The following is a 22,695-nucleotide window of genomic DNA, read 5'->3' as shown; positions in this document are numbered from 1 at the left end:
AGTGGGGCAGGGTATCATGGAAGGAACAGCCCCTTCAAAATGCGGAAAGGGGAGAGGAAGATGTGTTTGGTGGTGGCATCATGCTGGAGGTGGCAGAAAATGATTCGCTCCTCAGCAGTACCCTGGTCTACTCGCCGTTCACTATGTGGTCTCCTCTACATTGGGGAGACCAAACCCAGATTGGGTGACCACTTTGTGGAATACCTCCATTCAATCCACAAGCATAACCCCGAGCTTCTTGTGGCCTGTCACTTTAATTCTCCACCTTGCTTTCACGCTAACATCTCTGTTCTTGCCTACTGGACTGTTCCAGTGAAGTTCAATGTAAACTTGAGGAACAGCACCTCATCTTTCACTTAAGCACTTTACAGCTTCCTGGACTTATCATTGAGTCAACAATTTCAGAGCATAATCTCTGCCCCATTTCATTTCCTTTTTGCTTATTTTTCTTATGTTCTTACAGAATCCCCACCCCATATTTTCATTTGCTCTTTTAATTTAGATGGTCTATGGTTAAACTGCACACTGAGCAGTTCATGCCTGTCAACTTCATATGAACTATACACAGTATAAACAGGGGGAAGTAAGGAAGGAAAAGCAAGAGGGAAAAATAAAGTTTTAGTAGTAACTGTTCAATTTTGCAGGTAAAATTTATTCTAACTTCTTGTCTACTGCCTTCAACCTCACCCTCGGACTTCAGTAGCAAGCAATTATTAATATTTTAAGAAAAATATTGAATGTTTTTGAAAATTATTCCCATTTGTCATCTATATTTATGTTGTCAAATGTAATTTTTTTCCCCGTAACAAACAAGTTTTTACATGTTGATAACTTGCTCTGGTGAATCCAAAAGCTGCCCAATCTATTATTGTTACATTATCTAAACCAAAGTACAGTTCTGAACAGTAAATAGAGACATATAAACATACAATTGCAAGGAAACAACATAATTCTACAAACATTTGATTTCTAAAATAGACCCAATTCAGCAGATACTTTGCAAACAAGCTAAAGTCAGAGTACCTGCACAATAATTGGATGCAGTGTTTAAGGCATGGCAGCAAGCAATAGATTAAAGGCTCAGAGAGTCCTGTGACTGAAATGAGTGCAAACTAAAAGCAGTAGCACAGAAAACACTTGCTATAACTTTTGGAAATGCCACTGAGGCCCATAAAGCAATGTCTGTGAACTGCGTAAATAATTGCAGGTTGTCATTTAACTTACTTCTGTCTTTATTTAGGTCCCTGACTTGTTTTGAGTTTCAGCATTGTTCAAAAACTGGGGTTTAAACAAAAACTGCTTTTCTCCAAATTTACTTGGGAGTTATGAAGTTGCATGTTTTGCTTTCAGTTTGTGATACATACAAAAATACGAATTAGGAGCAGAAGTAGGCCATTCAGCCCCTCAAGCCTCATGGCTTATCTGATTGTGACCTCTACTTTCCTGTCTAATCTCTATAACCCTTTGACACCCTTGACAATCAAGAATTCAACTCTGCTCTAAAAGTATTCAGTGGCCCCATCTCCACTGCTCTTTGGTGAAGAGAATTCCACAGACAAACAACCCTCTGAGAAAAATATTCTCCTCTTCTGTTTTAAATGGGAGACTCCTTACCTGAAATATTTCTAACTACTCATCAAAACCCCTTTTGAACACCTCTATTAAATCTCCTCTTAACCTTCTCTGCTATTAGGAGAAGGATCCCAACCTCTCCACATAACTGAAGCTGCCTAAACTTTACTTATAAGGAAGCTTTATTTCAGAAATAAAACGTAGGCAAATAACCGTGATATAGTAGGCATACTCGCAGCAAAATTCTTAGAGTCCAGGAAAGACAATCAATATTAAGGTAAAACTTCCACCCCAGTGAACATGCTTTGGTAAAATGAGGATAACTGGAGTTCTCCGCGTAAGTAGCACTGGGGATACAGGAAGCTCACACTGCTGTAAGGCCTGAGCCGCACTTGGGCTGTGATGAGATCTATTTGTGGTCATATCTTCCCAGCACAGCAAAACATTGTGCACCTTGCAGCCAAAACAGGCAACCCTCCGTTGCATCACCTCTGGAACATTACGTCAGATGCTTCACCCTCAGAACATGAGTTCTTTGCTCATCCTCAAATATGCAAGAATGAAAAGATGCAAAGAACCCTCATATCATGAATTGCTTGGGGCCTGTTTGAGGAGTTGTCTCTGTACTTTTACATTACTGCCCTTAAAAGTTAAAAAATACCTTTAAAATAAAACACTATAGAATTACTTAAAAAGGCATCCTGGGCTTTATAAAGGGAGATATGGAGTACAAAAGCAAGGAAGTTATAATTAAACTTTATAAAACTCTGGTGCAGCCTCAGCTAGAGTAGTGTCTGATTGTGGGCTTTAGGAATGATGTGAAGGCATTAGAGATGGTGCGAAAAAGATTATTATGAGCATGGTTCCAGGGATAGATGATGTTGGTAGATTGAAGAAGCTGAAGTTAATTTTCTTAGAGAAGGTTTAGAGGAAATTTGATAGAAGTATTCAAAATCATGAGGAGTCTCATTCAGGAAAGATAGAAAAAATCCATTGCCAAAAGGGAACCAGAGGGCACTGATTTAAAGAGATTGGCAAAAGAACCAACGGTGACATGAAGAAATACTTTTTTTTTTTAAATGCAGCAAATGGTTAGCATCTGAAATGCGCTGCCAGAGTATGGTGGAAGCAGATATAAATGTGGCTTTCAAAAGGAAAAAATTGCAGGGCTACAGAAAAGGACAGGGTAGCGGGACTAGCAGAGTTGCTCTTGCAGGGAGCTGACAGAGATGATGGGCTGAATGGCCTTCTCTGTGTTGTCGCCATTCCATGATTCTAAAAGCTGCAGATAACTCAACTGCATGAAGTTGAGAGAAGTAAACAACCAATAAACATTCAAAAACAAAGCTTTTTCTTGCCAAGGGTGATGTCAATAACAGGTCCAAATGACCAAAGAAACAAAGTGCTTAAAGACAATCAAAGTCACTTCTGGCTCAGTATGTGGCAGCAGTCTATTTGTATGTCCATGTTCAATACATGAGGAAGAATATCTTGTAGGACAAACAAGCATGTATTTTAAAACTTCTGAAATATTTAGCAGTCATGGACTGCAATACAACCAGCATTCAAAATATTCAAATATAAAAACAAAAAACTGCGGACGCTGGAAATCCAAAACAAAAACAGAATTACCTGGAAAAACTCAGCAGGTCTGGCAGCATCGGCGGAGAAGAAAAACTCTTTTCTTCTCCGCCGATGCTGCCAGACCTGCTGAGTTTTTCCAGGTAATTCTGTTTTTGTTTCAAAATATTCAATCTTTGTACATTAAATCATTGGAGTACTGGGTGCTTTGCAGTTGACAGAACACACTACACTATAGCTTTTAATTGCAATGTTTAGTGTAGTTCTCCTTATTCTTGACAAAAAACTGCCATTCAAATACCTTGGATGAAATTCAGTACTTCAACTTGGGGAGGAAAGAGAGATAAAGAATCACTAAACCACTTGTTCCAGATGGAATAAGGTGGCATATATACAAACTGCATTGACATACAGAGGGGGTACAACATAAATTCACTAGAATACTGGTTGGTATGGGGAAAAACAAATACAACACCAAGAAATACTTGAAAAATTGGATCTTTTTCCATTAAACAACACACATTATAGGCTGATATAACGCAAGTGTTTACAGTTATGAAGGGATGGGATCGGACAGGTAGAACCAGACTGGTTCCAGTGGTTGAGGAGTCAATAATGAAAGGTCATAGATACAAGATTAAATGAAAGAGATCTGAAGCATAGGTGAGGAGTATTTTTTTTCCCCACACACAGCTGGGAGGCTTTGGAATTCGCTTCCAGGTTAGTGATTGAGGCAGAAATTATATCAACAGTCAAGTGCAGATTGGACAGGTAAGTGAAGGAAAGGGGGTTAAAGGGATATAGGAATATGGTTGGTAAGTGTGGTTAAACCAACTTTTTCAGATGGAGGGTAACAACAAAGTGGACTGATTAGACAGAAATGCTGTTTGCGCTGCCGTTTCTATATATCTGGCATTCATTTGGAGCACTGGGTAATTAATGAAGGCAACAAGAAACACTTCTCCCCACCCCCCCCCCACCCCCCGGAAGTAAAATTTCTTTATAAACAAATTTATACAATATAATTGTGAAATAATTAATAAGTAAACAGCTATTTACAGAAATAACATGTAAATACCATGCATTTTCATCCAAGTTGGTAACTTGTACCTCAACAGCACTTAGAAACTGTAAGTATGCTTCAGAGGCTGCATAGGTTATCAGTGGCAACTTACAGCTACAATCTGACAACATATACAATGTTAACTCTCTCCCATCATCAAGAATCTTAATTTGCTCTTAATTTAGAAAACAAAGTTTTCTATTTTCTTTGTTATCTTCAATTACCCATGAATAACTCATCTGGAATACTTAGTCTTCAGGAAGAACCATCTATTCATTTGCTTGGGATTTAGTGTGCAGCCAAAATTGCTGATATGAAAATTAGGGGAAAATCTTGGCACTTTCAAATTCCCAAAGTTACAAACAGGAAATGTAGAATGGTTGATATAGGTCATTATAACCACATCAACTTCTTGGCAGCTTCCATTGTTACTGCATGCATTAACAATTGTTTTATAATAATTTCAGATATGGGAACTCAGACTCGTTACTTAAAATATTCTTTGAATAAGGATCATAATTGTGAACTTTTCTGAACATGTCTAGGAACTGTATTAGCTTTACATACCTGAGGTGTAAGGTAAGAAGCAGCTTGGATTGTATTCCAGCTTTTTCATGAAGCGAAGCTGTCCATTTTCCTTAAAGCAGAAAAGGTTTCTCTCACCAAGTACTAATATGGAAGATGCAGCTTGCTTAAATGATACTATACATATGTCTAATGCTTGTTCACCAATGTTCATCATCCAGTCCCTCTGCAAACAATAAGATTCACAATAGGTCAAAATATAAGCAGCAAGATGGTATGGTCTCTAGATTCATGGCTTCTATTTCAACTCAATACAGCTCAGGATTGTTACACAAACCCCCACTGGTCTTGGCTCTCATTTTTTTCATGTTATATACAGAATAGAAAGCAATAGTTACTTTTCTGCATACCTATAGGTTTAACCAAACATCCACTATAGTCATGACAAATGTGACCTTAAAGCAAAGTTATTAACTTTTTACACATCAGGAGACAAATGTTCATCAACATCAAAAATAAACTAACCTTAAAATACATTAAATGTTCTTCTGAAATTCCATACTTGGAAAGAGCAATATCAACGCATCCATTGCAGACCTACAGTCTCTACAGGTCAGAGGTTTTAGGAGCCTAACTGTGTAAACCAATGGAAATGGCTGGTTACAATAAACCACTGACTGACACTGGACTGGGACATCCACAGTTGGAATGTGTTGCAAACTATCCCTTTGCCACAAAGATTGATGCCCCTCTCAAAACCGTTAAAGAAACTCCAAGACTTGAGACAACAGTTGCTGAAAAGGTGCAATTTGGTGGTCAGGTAAGCATGTGCTCATATAGGCTGAATTTGTGCCCACAATGATTGGTGTAGAGCAGTGCATTATATAAGTCAACAGCTTGGCAAAGGACATCACAAAATAGTCAGAATTGAGGGCTATAGTAAAGGAGGAAATCACAGACATACATTGCATGTGTAGAGTGTCAGCTGTGGTTCAAACAGCACTCTCACCTCTCAGTCACAAGATTCCAGGTTCAAGTCCCACTCCAGCATTTGACTACAAAAATCAAAGCTGACACCCGTTGCAGTACTGAGTGGATGTAAAGGTCCTTGGCACTATTTCGAAGAAAAGCAGGGGAGTTATCGCCTGGTGCCCTGGCCAATACTTACCCCTCAATCAACGTCACAAAAAAAATCTGGTCATGGTCACATTGTTGTTTCTAGGATCTTGCTGTGCACAAATTAGTTGCCACATTTCCTACACCACAACAGTGACTACACTTCAAAAATGCTTCTTTGGCTGTAAAGTACTTTGAGCTGTCCAGTAGTTGTGCAAAGCACTATATAAATGCAAGTCTTTCTTTCTTTTTATTCAAAGCAGATTTAGAAAACCTGGTGAGAAATAATGAAAAATAGCTTAGAAACATAGGTTGGTTGCAGCACAGAAGGAGACCATTCAGCCAGTTGAGACCAGGCTAGCTCTCTGCAAGAGCAGCCAGCTGGTCCCATTCCCCTGCCTTCTGCCCTGTAGCCTTGCAATTTATTTCCTTTCAAGTACTTAGCTAATTCCCTTCTGAAAGCCATGATTAAATCTGCTTCTACTACCCTTTCAGGCAGTGCATTCCAAATCATAACCACTCACTGCATAATGCAATAGTCGAAACAAAAAATTTGCATCTATTAGTGCCTTTCATGACCACCAGAGGTCTCAAAGCGCTTTACAGCCGATGAAGTACTTTCAAACTGTAGTCACTGTTGTAACACAGGAAACATGGCAGCAAACTCCCACAATCAGCAATGTGATAATAGCAAGATAATCTGTTTGTTTTGTGTTGTTGATTGAGGGATAAATATTGGCCAGGATACCACAAGAACTCCCCTGCTCTTCTTCAAAATAGTGCCAGGGATCTTTCACATTGACCTGAGCAGGCAGTTGAGGTCTCAGTTTAACGTCTCATCTGGAAGTCAGCACCTCCAACAGTGTCATACTCCCGAGTACTCCACTGGAACATCAGCCTTGATTTTTGTGCTTAAGCCCTGCAGTGAAACTTGAACCTGGAACCATGTGACTCAAAGTGCTGCCAGCAGAGCTATGGCTGACAATGTACGTAAATGATGAATTCATTCTTCATACAGGCAAACACATGGTTTAGATTAAGGCACATCATCTTAGGCAAACAAAAACTAGTGCAAAGTTTTCAGCAGCTTGAATTGGAAAGAGTTAACCAGGGCAATAGGCTTCCACAGGGAATACACTCAAAATGACCCAAAAAAAACTCAGCCAAGTAAACCTACACCTATAAACAAATGGCTAACAGCACTTAAATATAGGCTTTAATTCTTCATGGGGAAACATTCCAAATACAGGAATAGAAATTAGTACCGTCTGCAACATCAGAGAAAACATAGATTATAGCCACAACACATAAAAGTCAAATCTTGATAAAGTACAAAGCTCTACAACCATAATAAAAACAACAGTTACCACAATGAAAGGGTACCTTACAAAGACTGATCAAACTATCTCAAAACCAATCTCAGTGCTCAACTTTAACTGCGAAAAGATTTCAGGCACACAGCACAGTTGAATTAATTAACAAAATATATGATTAAAAGAAAATTAACATCCCTGCTAATAATCCATGTTGATACTTCAGCACAGTAGTTGGCGAGTGCTGCATTGCTGCAGGTGCCACTTTTGGGATAAGAAAGAAGCTATCTGCCTGTTGAAGTGAATGTAAAATATGCCTTTGCACTATTTGATGGGCAGTGGAGTTCTCCAAGTCTTGGCCAGCATCACACTCTGCACAATATCATAAAAATGAATCATCTAGTTATTCATCTGGTGTTCGGGGAACCTTGTTCTGTGCACATTGCTGCCACATTTGCCTACATACAGTATTTCTGAAGTGACTCATTCTTGTAACTTTCTTTGGGATGCCATCATCCCCTAAAGTTCTGCCTTGTTGTAGCTCTGAACTAGCATAGTCCTCTCGTTTCTCTCCTAACTCCCCACATGCATTCTGAACTTAACTGCTCAACTTCTCCATGAGACCCGCCTCCTGCTCACTTGAGCCGATACCCATTAAACTGATCACCCAACTTCCCCTTATGGTCCCCATGTTAGCTGATACTGTTAACTGATCTCTCTCTCCTTTAAATTTGCAGTAATCACCCCTCTCCTCAAAAAAACAACCCTTGATCCCATTATCCTTGAAAACTTCTGCTGCATCTCCAACTTCCCTTTCCTCCCCAAAGTTCTTGAACAAGTCCTTGTTCAAAGTCCTTTGCAAATCCAAGCCCATCTTTCCCAGAACTCCAGTTTTGAATCCCTTAAATCAGGCTCCCACCCCTGCCACAGAATCAAAATGGTTCTTAAAAACACAAATAACATCTTCTGTGACTATCCTTCCTCATCCAGCACAACTCAAGGCCTGTGTTGTTATAAGGTGTTCAGCATAGCTCAGTAGGTCTTATCAAGGTATTTCTCATTGATTGGGGTCTTGGATAAGTCCGCGTTGAAGGGTGGATTTCTGATCCATGATTAAAATTTTTAAATTGCAGGATCAGCTTTAAGTAGTTTCCGAAAATCCAAAATGGCGCCATGGTATGTTTCTCCACAAAGGGTTTTCCTGCGCTTGTCCATTTTGGTGGCCTCCTGCAGTAATGGTGTTTGCAATTTCCGTGTTTAAATTTTTTCAACAATGGCTGCCTGAATCAACTGGTTAGGGTTTTCCCCGCTTTAGTGCAATGTTCTTCGGTCTTGGAAGCAACAAATCCAAGCTTTTACTGGGTTTTTTAAGCTGTCTACTCAGTCCCAATTAATTTGATTAATTATTATTTTTCCTTTGTTCGGAGCAAGCTTGACAGCCACATGTTCAGGCGTCAAATCAGGAGTCGGGTTTCTCGGACAGCGATTTAAACAGCAATTCCTTACCAGTGCAGTATTTAACTTTTTTCAGGGCTTGGGTGTCCAAGAATTTTAAACTTTTAGCTCAGCCCTGCCAGGTCTGCTGGCTCTGCACACTCTGGGTATAGAAGTTGGACTTCCATGGCATTTAATGGAGTCTTCTGCACCAGCAAGGGATTTAATTTCTGCCTTCAGCTTCCAGGCCTTTCTTTAGAGCTTTATTTTTTGGAAACTTCTTTCTGCGTCTTCGCTGCTTCAGATTTTCTTCACAGGTGAGAACACTTGTTTGATTTTTCCTTAGTTTTCCAGGGTTTTAATTTTCTTCTGCAGTCCCTGCAAGGTTTTGAGTTGTTCAATTCATTGCAGCCATGTTGTAAGGTGTTGGGCATAGTTTTGTAGGTCTCATTAAGGTATTTGTAGTTTTAGGTAGTTCAGCAGTCAGTATTTTATTAACTATTAGACTATAAACACAAGTACAGAAAAAAGGTCCAACCTAGGATATGTCTCCATGCTTGGTTCTACACACAGCTCTTTCCAACACAAGAGTGACCCCTAGGTACAGGTCATGTGTTCTCTTGCATCACTGTGTGGGTGGTACTGTATTCAGTCCCACATTAACCTTTTATGTGCCAGACCCTTATACTTCAGTGACCTTTTACAAAAAGCACAAAACTAAAAACACATGCCTACCGTTAATCTCTTCCCAGATCCTAATTTCTGCTGCTCAGAATCTTGTCTGGTTTCTGCATCTGTGGCAACAGCTAGCACCTGGTATCTGATAAGGGTGACAAAAATATACCTTTATTTCAAATCAGTATAATGAACATATCCACACAAACATTTTACTGATTGCGCCTCCAAAGTGCTTTGCAATGTTTTTGTTACAGACGCTATTTTAAAGCAACTTTTTGTTGTTGTTGGTTGAATGGGGAAATGGTGGGGGGGCAGAGACCTGAAGCTCTTTTCAGTAACAGTACGTATATAAATCTAAAATCAGAGACTTTTGCCGTACAGAAAGCAGAAATTTGACAGGTTATGTCTATGCCAGTTCTTTGCTAGAGCAATTAAAATTAATCCCATTACCCTACATTCTTCCTCAGCTTTAAATGTTTATCTAATGTGAAGGATACAATGGTTTGTATCTCAACCACTCTGCAGCAAAGCATTTCATGCTGCAAAATCACCCAATTCCTCCCACCCATCACTCCTCTATTAAACCTCCTTGTGATATGGCACCACACAAGAGGTTATTAACAAAACTGAGAGCTCACAGAACAGAAGGTAACTTTGTGATATGGGTCATTGGGAGGTAGGAAACAGGAGAGATGAAGGGAATGTTCTCTGATTGGGAAATGGAACAAGTGATGTTGCCCAGTAAGTAATCAAAAAGGCTAAGGGAATGGTGGACTTTATCTCAAAGGGGATGAAATACAAAGGAAGTGATACTTCATTATTACAAAGCCTTGCTCAAACCACACTTGGAGAACTGCATTCAGTTCAATGGCCACACCCCTGAAAGGATATTATTGAGAATGTGCTGCACAGACTTCACCAGAATTGTCCCAGCACTTAAAAGATTAAATTAGGAGGCCAGGTTGCCTAATCTTGGCTTGTATTCTGTGCCTAGATGGTTGAGGTGATATAATTCAGGTTTTAAAATGATAAAATGAAAGATTTAGATACAGAAAGGCTATTTCCTCTGATGGGGGAATCCAATTCAGAACAAGGGGGCACAATATTAAAATTAGAACAAGGCCATTTAGGAGTGAAATCAGGGAGCACTGCTTCACATGAGGGATAGTGGGAATCAGAATTCTTTCAATGGAAATTTTCAAGATGGAGATGAAGATCTTTGTTAGATATAAGGTATCAAAATATTAGGATCAAATATGGGGAATTGACGTAGTCGTCACCTATGTGCTCTGGCTGATAGTACAGTACTATAATCATGACACTACCATACCCCAAATGAACATGCAGAGTCATCCGGATGAATACAAGATATGTGACATTAAGTTGTAATAAGTCAGAGCAACAGGGATAGGTGATGCAGTACGACAGCACTGGTGCAGCCGTGTGACAGGAAGTGAGTTTGAACCCAACTGCTCATCCAGCAAGATAAAACCCAAAATACTGCGGATGCTGCAAATCTGTAATAAAAACCGAAAATGCTGAAAACAAATTCATCAGGTCTGGCAGCATCTGTGGAGTGAGAAACAGAGTTAACGTTTCAAATCCATATGACTGAAGAGTCATATGGACTTGAAACGTTAATTCTGTTTCTCTCGCTACAGGTGCTGCCAGACTTGTTGAGTTTTTCCAGTATTTTCTGGTTTTATTCCTCATCCAGCAAGTTTCCTGTCCTGGATGGACAGATAGACACAGAAGGCTCCGAGCTTCCTTTCAACAAGTTAGTTACCCCATTCTGCTCTCACAGGACTACCAGCAGCTGAGCTGGCTTAAACATAGCCCTACTAGATGCCCAGTACACTGTTTAACTATCCGTTTAGTTAGAACTTTGAGCTGGAAAAGCAAAATCATCATTTCATATTTAATTATTACATTTTCAACGGATATTTATACCCCTTTAAGCTATGCTTCTACATGAAAGACACAAAAAATACAAGATATTCTTTTAATGATTTGTTCTACTTTTTTATATTTGGCTACATTTTCTTTAACATAGGATACAAGTTCTGAGGTAATAGCATGTTGGCCCTTAGGAACAATGCAGCTAAAGTGCCATAAAATTCACAAATCTTCTTATTGTCATAACATAAGTGACTTTGAGAAGGAAGTATGTCCATAATGGCATGACCACTGGAGAGTTTGGGCATATATGCATTAAGGATTATAAATAAAATTAAATATTCATGTAGTAATTTATGTCTGTTGACAAAGAAAATAACCAAATCAATTTACTCTCAATATCACAAGCTTCCTAAGTATGTTTACAGTTAAACCAGCCCAAACCACAACATCTACACACACTGGGAAAGTTGGTTTCTTCATTCTTATTGCATAAATACAATGCATGGATTAATTATTAATTACGCTTTAAAGTAGAAAGAAAATCCATTTGGAGTTAATTGATCATTTTTCTCTTCAATGTATTATGTACACCAAAGGCAAGAAATACATTGGACTCACTTATAGTTTTCAACTTGCCGACTTGAGGACACAGTAATGAAGGAGTCTGTCCTTGAGCTGTATTTCAGCGGGCCTGGCAAAAGGCAGCCGGGCAAGAAACGCCCAAAAGCAAAGCTTTCCTGCTCAAAAAACGTCAGCATCCCATCCATAGACTGAATGCAAATTAAGTCTCGACCTAAGTTTAAAAGAAATACATTGGAATGATATCGCATAACACAACAGCCAAAGTGTTTTTAATATCATATCGAATCTGTCTTCAGAACTTCCTCCTCTTTCTCTCCCTCAGGACTAAGGGTTAGAAGGTGTTTACAGGCTGCAGAATGTAAATCAAAGCAGGCAGTTTCAGAGCGTAAAGACCTACAGAGAATTAAGGATAAGGAGTGAGTGCGAGAGAGAGTGAGAAAGAGAAGAGAAAGAGAGAGAGAGAGAGAGAGAGAGATCAGAGGCAAAGACAGAGTAGGAGGCAGATCTAAAAAATGTATAAAGCTAAGAAAGAACTGGTTCTAAAAATAGTTAGGTTTGTAACTAAATTATAAGAGTTGGAAATGAAAAATCCCATTTTCCCATTGTATGAATTAGAAGCTTGGGGAGCCCAGCCATAATACAACAAAACAGCTAACTAGATCTCTCTGTGGTCTAACTCCACCTTCATCTTTGTTACCCTTTAATTAACATCACTCCATGTCTACTGTACTCAGTATGAGTTTGCTTTTTGGTTAAAACAACATTTTTACAACATAAACCACAGATTAATATAAAAGATAAACATATGCCTGGTAGTGAGATTAATGAATTCCATTTGCAGCACCAGTCATAACTATCCTACATTACACGAGCTAGGTCTCTACAGTGCCGTCACTAGCCCACTGTCCTGCTCTTCAATAGGAAACTAGCTTAAGACGACAGTCTATGTACTCTAATGAAAAGACAGATTTCAAAGAAATTTGGAATTAACCCACTTCTGGTAGTATTAGCCAAATCTCGGTGCTTTATATGGGCATACATCAAGACAGCAAAACCAAGAAGCTTTAAGATAAAACTAAAATACTGCAGATGCTGGAAATCTAAAATAAAAAGTGCTAGAAACACTTAGGTACGGCAGCATCTGTGGACAGAGAAACAAAGTTTAATGTTTTGAGTCAAATATTACCCTTCTTCAGAGCTGGAGATCTGCAGTTCTGAGGAGTCATATTTGACAAAACAAACTCTGCGCTTCTCTCTCCACAGATGCTGCCAGCTCTGTGGAGTATTTCCAGTTATTTTTAAACTACAAAGCCCATTGGGAGAGGAGAAGAGCCAGAGAACACCGTGGGGTGAGTCACTACAGTTCTGTGGGATGGTAATTCTAGGCATGAAGGCCACTGGACTCCACATGAAGACACCAATTTGATACAATTTCCAAGGGAGGAATGCTTCTGGAAGTCCAAGTGTAGCTTTTCAATTTCAGAGTTCACAATTGCAACCTTTCCAATCCTCAGTGAGAGTTGACTTTTTTTTTTAACCTGGACAGGTTCGTTGAGTATTTTTGCAGATCAGGAAAACTAGCAGTTGTTGTTTGTAATATATTACACTGCTAAAATGATATCCATTGAAATGAGTCCTAGCTCCACTATTGCTCCCATATATGTTACAAGGCTGCTTTAGTTTTCAGAACACAAAAATAATGCAAGTGATTTAACAAATTACACAACAGACCCATAAGCGTAAATCACTATTAACTATCTAATACTATACTGCACAATACAATATATAGTTTATTGATCAAAAAACAATATTCATAGTTAGATATCAAAACAAGTATCCTTTAAGGCTGCAGTTTTACTAGTTATACAGTGCAGATATACTATTAGAGCAGTACAGTACCTGAAGGCTGCAATGGACCAGAGTTACACCATTAACTGCCATCATTGCACAACAGCTCCACCACCTGCCTTCTCCCAGCATTAGACAAGTACAGACAAGAGCACTTGCCTTTATCTAACATGTCAAAGTTAAGTGTATTAATATTCTGAATCAATGATCATTTACATGAACTAGATGTTCCCACCAAACCCCCCACCCAGTTGCCTGATTCAGGAGCCCTAAACAGTTGCAATTTTTTAATTTGCAATATTTGAAAATTTCATTTTCATCACAGGGAAGGTTGCTCACCACCACCTTCTCAAGGGGCAATTGGGATGGGCAATACCAGCCTTGCCAGTGATCCCAGGAATAAATGTGTTTTAAATCTTCCTTTCTGCCTGCTGCAACTGGTATGATGCTGTATGCACAGTTGCATGTGCATGCATGTCTGCCTGTAATATCACAATGAGCTTCATCTGGTTCTCTGCATCCAAATCCAAGGTGAAGTTACTGATGACAAAATATTAGGAAATAAGGCCTCCAGATGCATAATAGAAGAATATGGTGAAGCTGAGTCTGGTGAAGTATCAGCTGAGGTTCAGCGAAAGAACTCTTGCCTCCAAGTCATTGGGAAATGGGTTCAAATCTCAACCAAAGGTTTGAGCACAATCAGATCTTCTACCTGACTGAGGCTGAACAAGCAGGTCAAAGGAAACAGATATATATTCATTGTCTCTGACCAGAGTTTGAGACTGAAAAGCTTTTCCTGTCTACATGAAGGTCACATGGATGGAATGTAACTTGGCGCAGACGATAAAGAAACCTCAAGAGTAACTTGATCACCATTCGAGTAAGATGACAGAGGATCACTTCCCCCTGGTATTAGCAACAGGCCTATTTCAGATTTAGGAAAGGCACTTCCAAGACATATTCTAAAATAGAGAAAGAATCCTGTACCCAAAACAAAAAATAATGAATTTACATTAATGTAGCCCCTTTCATGTAGTCAGGACATCCCAAATCACTTCACATCAAATTACTGAGTCACTGAGCATATCCAAGAATAAAACCAATAGATTTCTAGATATTAAAGATATCAATGGATATGGGGATAGTGTGGGAAATTGCTTCGAGATAGATCAAAAAGATCTAGTTGAATGGCAGAGGAGGCTCGAGGGGCCGAATGGCCTACTCCTGCTCCTATTTCCAATGTTTCATCATACCTATGGTTTTCTTTTGATTGGAGGGGGGTATTGGGGAGAGGAAGGTCTAGCTTTGAGTGGTAGTGGAAGGTGTACTCGGGGGTGGGGGAAGAGGTTCAGTGGGGCTGGGGGTGGGGGGGGTGATAGGGGACGTGAACGAAGGTGTTGGAGGGGATGTGAAGTGGGGGTGAGGCAGAGAGTACAGTGGGAGGAGGTTGTAATGGTGGAAAATGCAGCAAGAGGGCAGGCAGGTGTAAGGGGGGAGGGAGGTGTAAGGGAGGGAATTTAGAGGGGGATACTGTCCAGTGGAAGGAGGGGGTTCAGAGTGGGGAAGGTGTCAGGGTGGAGGAGGGAGTAAAGGAGGGGATGTCCAGGTGCAAGGCAGAGGCCTGTGGAGTCAATGAGTGCCTTCAGGAGAGTGAAATGAGGATGGATGGAACGGTGAGTGTGAGAGGAGGCAGAAGAAGCCGGTAGGGGGGGGCAAGGGTGAGGGTGCATTGGTAGTTTTAGAAGGGACAGCGCAGGTGGTTGGCAGGAACTCGGAGGCAGACACACCCTGGCGGTGGAAAGGAGATCAGGGAGGTCAATGTGGATGGGGTTGGGATTCTCAGGAAGGTAGGGAACATGCATGTTCACCTGGACATCCTGGAAAGACAAGGGTTTGAGTTGGTTGGTGACAGTGGAAGGTGATTCCAAGGGAGTCAACAGTGATCAGGGAAAGGACATGGGTGGCTGGGAACGGAGAAAGGATGGGAGAACTGATCCTAAACTTCGCTAGGATCATGGTTGTCGAAATCGAAAGTGAGCGGAGCCATGTGTTGCATGAGTATGATCAGCGGGTGGGTGGAGATGCAGGTCAGCTCACATGGACAACTGAAAGAGAACCTCAGCAGGCAGCATTGAAAGTGCTCGGGACAGTGAGCTGAGTGTGATGGATAAAGGCTCCGCGTGTGTGCGAGATGCTTGCACGAGGCTCCGAAAGGCCCTGCCACACACCCACCTCCCTCCAGAATCACTCGCAGGCCGACTACGTGCAGCTGAATTGCCAGTGGGGGCTTGCAATGGGAGTTCGCAAAGCCTGTCAATGAAGCTAAAAGACAACACTACACGTTATTCAGTGAAAGCGAATATATTTTCAGATATAAAGTGACAAAATATGTTCACCCGTGCAGCCACTTGTGATCAGAATTTCTTAACTTTCCTCAGCCCACCACTTGTTCTAGTGCTGCCCTGACATCCGCAGCAGGGGTGGAGACAGCTTGTGTTGGGTTGGCCCTGTTGCCTCTGATGACTTTGGTGTGGGTCCTCTGGAGAGCCGAGGCCTTGAGGGACCCGGCTTGCTTTCGCTGTCCTCCTCTGGGCCAGCTGCTCCCTCTGTGGTGATAGAGGACGAGGACGAAGGGGTCACAGGCAAAAGGGACTGTGCGGGAGTGGACAGCCTCTGAGATTCCCGAGTAGATGTCCAGCTGCCACTTCTCCTCCCTTCAGGTGCCCGAGGGCCCCGGCCTGATTCCTCGAGTGGAAGGAGCATCTGGAGGGACATTGAGGTGCCCTGTATCCCTCTCGCATTGCCACTGCAGGAACTCACCCATGACTACGGCAATGGAGCGCATCTCCGCATTCTGCTGGACCAGGGTCTCCATGGCGCCCATCACCCTTCCCATAGAGAACTCCATTTGCGCACATGTGGGCACCACTTCATCAGAGAGCAGGCAGACGCATTCTTCCTGCTCGCATGCCATTCTGTTTTGGGCTTCCAACAGCTCTGCATGATGTTCCCCCACCTTCTGCTGACTCTCCATGATGAGCAGGGAGGCCGAATCCAGAGGTTCATCATCTGACTGGGACCTCACAGATGCCTGTTCCCCAGCAGCCCTCCGAGTGTCGGGGAGCTCGGCTGAACCTGCCTCCTCCTGCTGCAGACACGTGTCCATGTGGTGACCACCAGATTATGAACCCGAGCCTGCTCTAGATCTAGGTCCCACCGAGGTGTGTGTCTCTGCGCTGGTGGAGGGTGTGGGTAAGCGCTGTGATGGGTCTTCCAGGCTGCTTATTTCCAGCTCTTCAATGGAGGGGGTGTCCTCTTGGCTGGAGGTGAGGACCTGGATGGAGCTGGGGGACTGGCTGGCTGAGGGTGTTGGTCGCTTGACAGAGCTCCCTGTGAACCAAAGTAGAGATAATTAGTGCATGGCAGCAGAGTCAAAAGCAGGAGAGAGAGAGAGAGAGAGAGAGAGAGAGAGAGAGAGAGAGAGAGAGAGAGAGAGAGAGAGAGAGAGAGAGCACTCACAGTTGTGTTGAGAGGGGGAAGCTGGGGCGCAGGATCCTCACATGGGTGTTTGCCACTGATCTCACCATCACCACAGGCATGTCCTCACCAGTCAGCATGGTGGCATGTTCCTCAGTGAATGAGGGGCTTAATGCGGGCCAGTCCACCTCCAGTCTGGGACCTCTCCCTGCTGCTGTGAGCCAGCTTCTCCACCATGAAAAGAGGTTGTAAGCAGGACGCATGGCATTGTGTGGAATGTTTGTGTGGTGAGCGGAGCCAAGGACAGGATCTCCAGAGGACGTGAGCGTGATGAAGATGTGAAGATGTGTGAGAGTGTTAGTGGTGTTGTCGCTTGAGGTGTGAGATCCCATGTGAATGTGTGGTAGGTTTGAGAGTGTGTGATTGAGAGTGATGAGGTGGTTGATGTATCCTGGGGGAACAGATGAGATCATTCATCCTCTTCCTGCACTGGATGACTGATCTTGTCTGTGCTCCGGTGGTGCTGACCACCACTGTCATCGCCTCCCAGGGCAGATAGGTGAATCTGGTGGACTTAGTGTGTCCAGAGATTGGGTACAGAACATCGCGGCGGCTTTCCACTGCATCCAGCAGGCACCCCCCCTCTCCCTCAAGAGGCATCACTAAATTTGGGGGCTGCCGTCACCTTTGCTTGCAGGGCCATCTGTCAGATGGAGCAGTCCTGGTCTGTGGACAAATAGTATGCTGCACTCTGGTGCGCTAAATATGACACCCAGAATGAGGAAGCACTGAGGTCATGGCGTGTGAGGCATATGAGAGCTCAGCTGTCAGCGACCCGGAACATTTCCAGTGAATGCATTATTAATGAGGCGGGGCCAGGAATGGGACCATACGGTGCAAAAACCCAACATTGTGGCCAATGGGTAAAGGACTTTTCTCATGCCCGCTACCACACAGTGCAAATCTGGGGCGATTCTGTCCTAAGTTTGCTCATTTAACTCGGTCATAATATTTGAATTAAAAATCTGCATTATTCACAGAAATTATGTCTCAGTTTAACTTGATAGGCTGTTGTAATATTTGGTTGGCTTGGTCACTGAGCATTTTGTATGAGGGAGGAATCAAGCTATTCAATTCAGATACAAACATGCTTTGCAATTTGTCAGAATTATATCTGATTTGTAGCCCACTTCTTAAAATCCAGGGTTAATTAATCTCAAAATTCCAGTTACTGTTTCCGAGGCTTACTTACTAACACAGATTGCTAAAATGGAGCCACCAAAGAAACTTGAACTTTTAGAGAGAATAATGTGCTCACGTTTCCTTAGTTATTGTGAAGGTAAAGACTTTTAAAAGCACAGCAAGGTTTAAAAAAACTCTAATCATAGCTACAGCATTAGAGCTGTGAATCATTATTGCTACATTTTGTACCACTGAAGTAAAGTTAGCCCACATAATAGATATAGTTTTATTGCAACCTGTTTACGAACTGGTTTAATCTAGTCCCTACAATAATAGCATGATGCAAGTGCGGTGAAATCTTTCATATCATTTTTTATTTTGAATTGGGTGGTAACGTATATCTAATTTATAAACCAAATATACACCTGCTATAATTATTTAAACATTGCAGTACTAAATTCATGATGTGAAAATGCAAGTCAATGTGATATTTCCTGCATTTTGATTCTAATATACACAATGTCAAGTCAATTCCACATGGAAATGTACGCTTGACAAGCTACAGTCTTTTCAAGCATCTATCCAGATGCTTTCTCTTAGTTAACCTAATGAAAACAGCAGATGTTATATTCTCAAGTCCTGAAGTTACTCAACTGCTACAAATTCTGAAATGTGAGGACGGCAAAGTAACTTCACACAATAATTACTGTGAGCAACAGCCTCCTTGAAACGAACATTTCAACGTCAAACCTCTAGAATGAGTGCATCCCAAACTGAGGCAGGGTGCTGAGAGCGAGAAACAGAAAAACAGGGAGCAAGACACACAGACACCAAAGGGCAGAATTTTCTGTGCCCACTGGTGTTGGGCGTGTTCAGACAATATGGCGAAAAGGTCAAAAATTGGTTTCATGACGCCGTGCAGTTTGCAATCGTCCACTCTGCCCATCAATGATGGGCCACTTTTCCCGCAATTGGACATCAGGAACCTCACTGTAATTAATTTGCATATCATTATAAGCCCAGCCACCAGAATTATCCCCCCCACGCTAGATCATCTGCCCACATCAGCACGAAAGCACTCTGGTGCAGAGCACACCTTGAAAAGTGGGGCATGCAGAATTCGGGGCTTGCCGTCAGGCCTTGCTGGCATCACGGATATTTGAGCAACAGAAGGTGCTGGAGCACAACAGCAACGGGATCTTGGAGGAATGCCCATCACATGCTGGGTGGATTCTGATGGACATGGCTCCACCGCAAAGCAGCTCCCGGAAGGTGGAAAGTCACCGTTGAGGGCCTGCTCACAACGGATGATTGTCAAGGGGGTGTAAAGTAAGGTCCAGCTGTGTTTGGGAGAGGAAGGTTAAGGATCGACTGAGAGAGAAAGATGTGTTGGTGGGGGAAGTGAAGTTGTGAAGGGGAGAACAAAGGTACTTGGGGGGCGGGCGGGGAGGTTGGGAGGGAAGGAATGAAGACGTTCGGAGAAGGGAAGGAGTCCAAGGGGAGGGAGGGTATGGGTGGAGGAAGGAGTCAAGAAGGTATAAAGCTGGGGGAAGAAGCACATTCACTAGGACATGTCCGAAAGAAAAGGGTTGTGGCTAGTAGGTCACGGTGGGGAGGTGGAAAGTGATGCCGGGGACAGCAGGAGAGGTCGACAGTGATGGGGGAAAGGAAAAAGGTGACAGGGAGAGGAGAAAGGACAGGGGAGCACAAGTAAAACTGTAGCGCTACCATGCTGGTTAAATTGAAAGTGAAACAAGAGTCATGTTGGGTGGGAACAGGTGCTGCATGAGAGTGTGATCAGTGGGTGGGCGGAGATGCAGGTCAACTCAGATGGATAACAGAAAGAGAACCCCAGCAGACAGCACTGAAAACGCTCGGGACAATGAAATGAGTGTGAAGCGGGAAGGATCCACATGTGCGGGAGAGCATTTGCACGAGGCTCCGAAAGGCCCTGCAACACCCACACTTCTGCCTGCAGAATCACTTGTGGGCTGGCTGCATGCAGCTGAACTGCTAGTTGCGGGAGGGGGGTGGTGGTGGAATGCAGTGGGAGGGCTCGCAAAGCCAGTCCATGAAGATGAAAGACACCATTATACATTATTCAGTGAAAGTAAATATATTTTCAGATTGTAAAGTGACAAAATATGTTTACCTATGTAACCAACTGTGATCAGAATTTCTTAACTTTTGAATGCCTTACACTTCTAGGTGCTGCCCTGACATCCGCAGCAGGGGCGGAGACAGCCTGTGTAGTGGCTGACCCTGTTGCCTCTGATGACTTTGGCATTAATCCTCTGGGAAGCCGAGGCTTGCTTTGGCTGTCCTCCTCTGGGCCAGCTACTCCCTCTGCAGAGACAGAGGACGAGGTTGAAGGGGTCACAGGCAAAAGGGAACTCGGAGGGAGCAGACAACCTCAGATTCCTGAGTGGATGACTCAGGGTTGTCCAGCTGCTGCTCCTCCTCCCTTCGGGTGCCCGAGGGCCCCGGCCTGACTCCTTGAGGGAAAGGGGCACCTGGAGGGATGTCGGTGCCCCGTTTTCCTCGTGTTGCCACTGCCGGAACTTACCCTTGGCTATCACGATGGAGTGCAGGTCTGCGCGCATCTCCACAACCTACTGGACCAGGGTCTTCTTGGCTTTTGCCATCCTTCTCATGGAGGCCTCCCTACACACACATGCTGTCATCCTCTTGCCTTTCAGGGCCAAGCCTTCTTTGCAGCAGTTGTGGGCTAGAAGCACAGAGAGGTGTGCACCTGGCGTGATGAAGTGGTGAGGTGATCTGTGGCGGGCGAATGACAGCTCGCCTGCCATCAAAACAGCAGGCGAGGTCTCGCTCTGAATAGGTCATACGGACTCAAAACTTTAACTGTTTCTCTCTCCACAGATGCTGCCAGACCTGCTCTAAGTTTTTCCAGTATTTCCTGTTTTATTTCAGATTTCCACAATCTGCAGTATTTTATTTTTTATCATTTTTAAGCATGCCTCATGCTGCTCCTGGTATGCCCTCCCACACTCTTCACTGAACCAGGGTTGATCCCCCAGTGAACTTATTTGCTTCAGAATGTCTTCAAGAACTATAGAACTCAAAGGGAGGAGCAGCAGCAGCTGGACAACCCTGGGTCATCCACTCAGGAGTCTGAGGTTGTCGGCTCCCTCCGAGTCCTCTTTGCCTGTGACCCCTTCAACCTCGTCCTCTGTCACCACAGAGGGAGCAGCTGGCCCAGAGGAGGACAGCCAAAGCAAGCTGGGGCCTTAGAAGCCTCGGCTCTCCGGGGGATCCACGCCAAAATCATCAGAGGGAACAGATTCAGGAGGAGTACTAATACACCAAGTTGTAGGTGGCATGACACAGTTTTATTAAAGGCTATAACATTCATAGTGAAGGGGAACATTGAGCAATTGGATCAATCAATGGCTTAAAATACCATGATCTTAATTTGATCACTTACATCCAAATCAAGATTGCTTCTGCTGAAAATTAAGAAGCTGCAAGTAGCCCTCTGCTTAGTCTGGATCAGTGGTTTACAAAGGAAATTTAGACGTGATGTTGTCAATGTTCCAACCAGGGACCCAACCAACTTTCTGAGAGACACGGTGAAAGCTTTGTGAGTGAATAGGGCCATTACATGGTTCCTTTATTGTAATTTATTTTGGATACTATGTTCTGTGCTTTGTGCAGTAACAAGAAAAACTAATGACAATTACATTTTTACTTGGTTTTAATTTTAGTGAGAACATTCCTGTCCAGCAATCAGGCATAGGAGGCCCCAAACCCTCCAGTGAAGGACTTGTTCCACATGAGTTTTCTACTGCTTATCATATGCTTTTCAATTCGCGCATGTTCACAAAAGCATCAAAGGTGTGTACAGTAAAACAGAAAGACAGCAGATAATTCCATCTGATACCTTATAATAAACTAAATACCAACAATTCATCAAAAAACCTCTCATGATTTTTGTGCCACTCAGGGTCTGGACAATATTCGGAAGCCATGAAGAGACAGCATTACAAAATCAGATCTGTATTGGTTTAGACCAAGCTACTTTCTGAGAAAAAAGTCGTGGGCATCAACAGCCACCTAGCATACAGCGAAAGGAACTTTCAATATTTGTAGAATACCTATGAGATAACCCTATGTTCCTGAACAAGTGAGAAGAGAAATCTCTACAGATTTTGTACCCAACTCTGGACCAAACAGCAGAGAAGGCATAGGATTGCCCATTTAATACTTATCAACAGAAGTAGGGGTTGCATGTTACTGTTCATGCTAAACATTTATCAGATTTTCAGGAGAAGCTGAAGAATGCACCACTCTAACTAAACCAAAGTTAAACAATGAAGGTTGCCATTTTCTTCCAGATTATTAAAGACCGGACTTACATTAAAATGATACATGTGAAAAAGCACTTATTTTATGCTATGGGCA

The 22,695-nt window shown here is 42.6% G+C and overlaps 1 protein-coding gene across 5 annotated transcripts in view; it reads right to left on the bottom strand.

Annotated features, from left to right (window-relative positions):
• bbs9 (Bardet-Biedl syndrome 9) overlaps positions 1-22,695 on the bottom strand; it is a 505,659-nt gene that overhangs the window by 466,044 nt on the left and 16,920 nt on the right. For all 5 annotated transcript variants that reach the window (XR_005943329.1, XM_041190083.1, XM_041190082.1 and 2 more), the window contains exons 6-8: positions 11,800-11,974; positions 9,340-9,424; positions 4,784-4,967 (exon numbers count right to left, since the gene is read on the bottom strand). Coding sequence is in view for 4 of the 5 variants with exons in the window: in XM_041190083.1 (XP_041046017.1) it covers positions 4,784-4,967; positions 9,340-9,424; positions 11,800-11,974 (444 nt within the window). In the remaining variant the exon portion in view is untranslated. The remainder of the gene's footprint in view (positions 1-4,783; positions 4,968-9,339; positions 9,425-11,799; positions 11,975-22,695) is intronic.

This window comes from Carcharodon carcharias, chromosome 6, assembly GCF_017639515.1.
Source record: "Carcharodon carcharias isolate sCarCar2 chromosome 6, sCarCar2.pri, whole genome shotgun sequence".
NCBI lineage: Eukaryota > Metazoa > Chordata > Chondrichthyes > Lamniformes > Lamnidae > Carcharodon > Carcharodon carcharias.
This window is presented reverse-complemented; position numbering and strand designations above follow the sequence as displayed.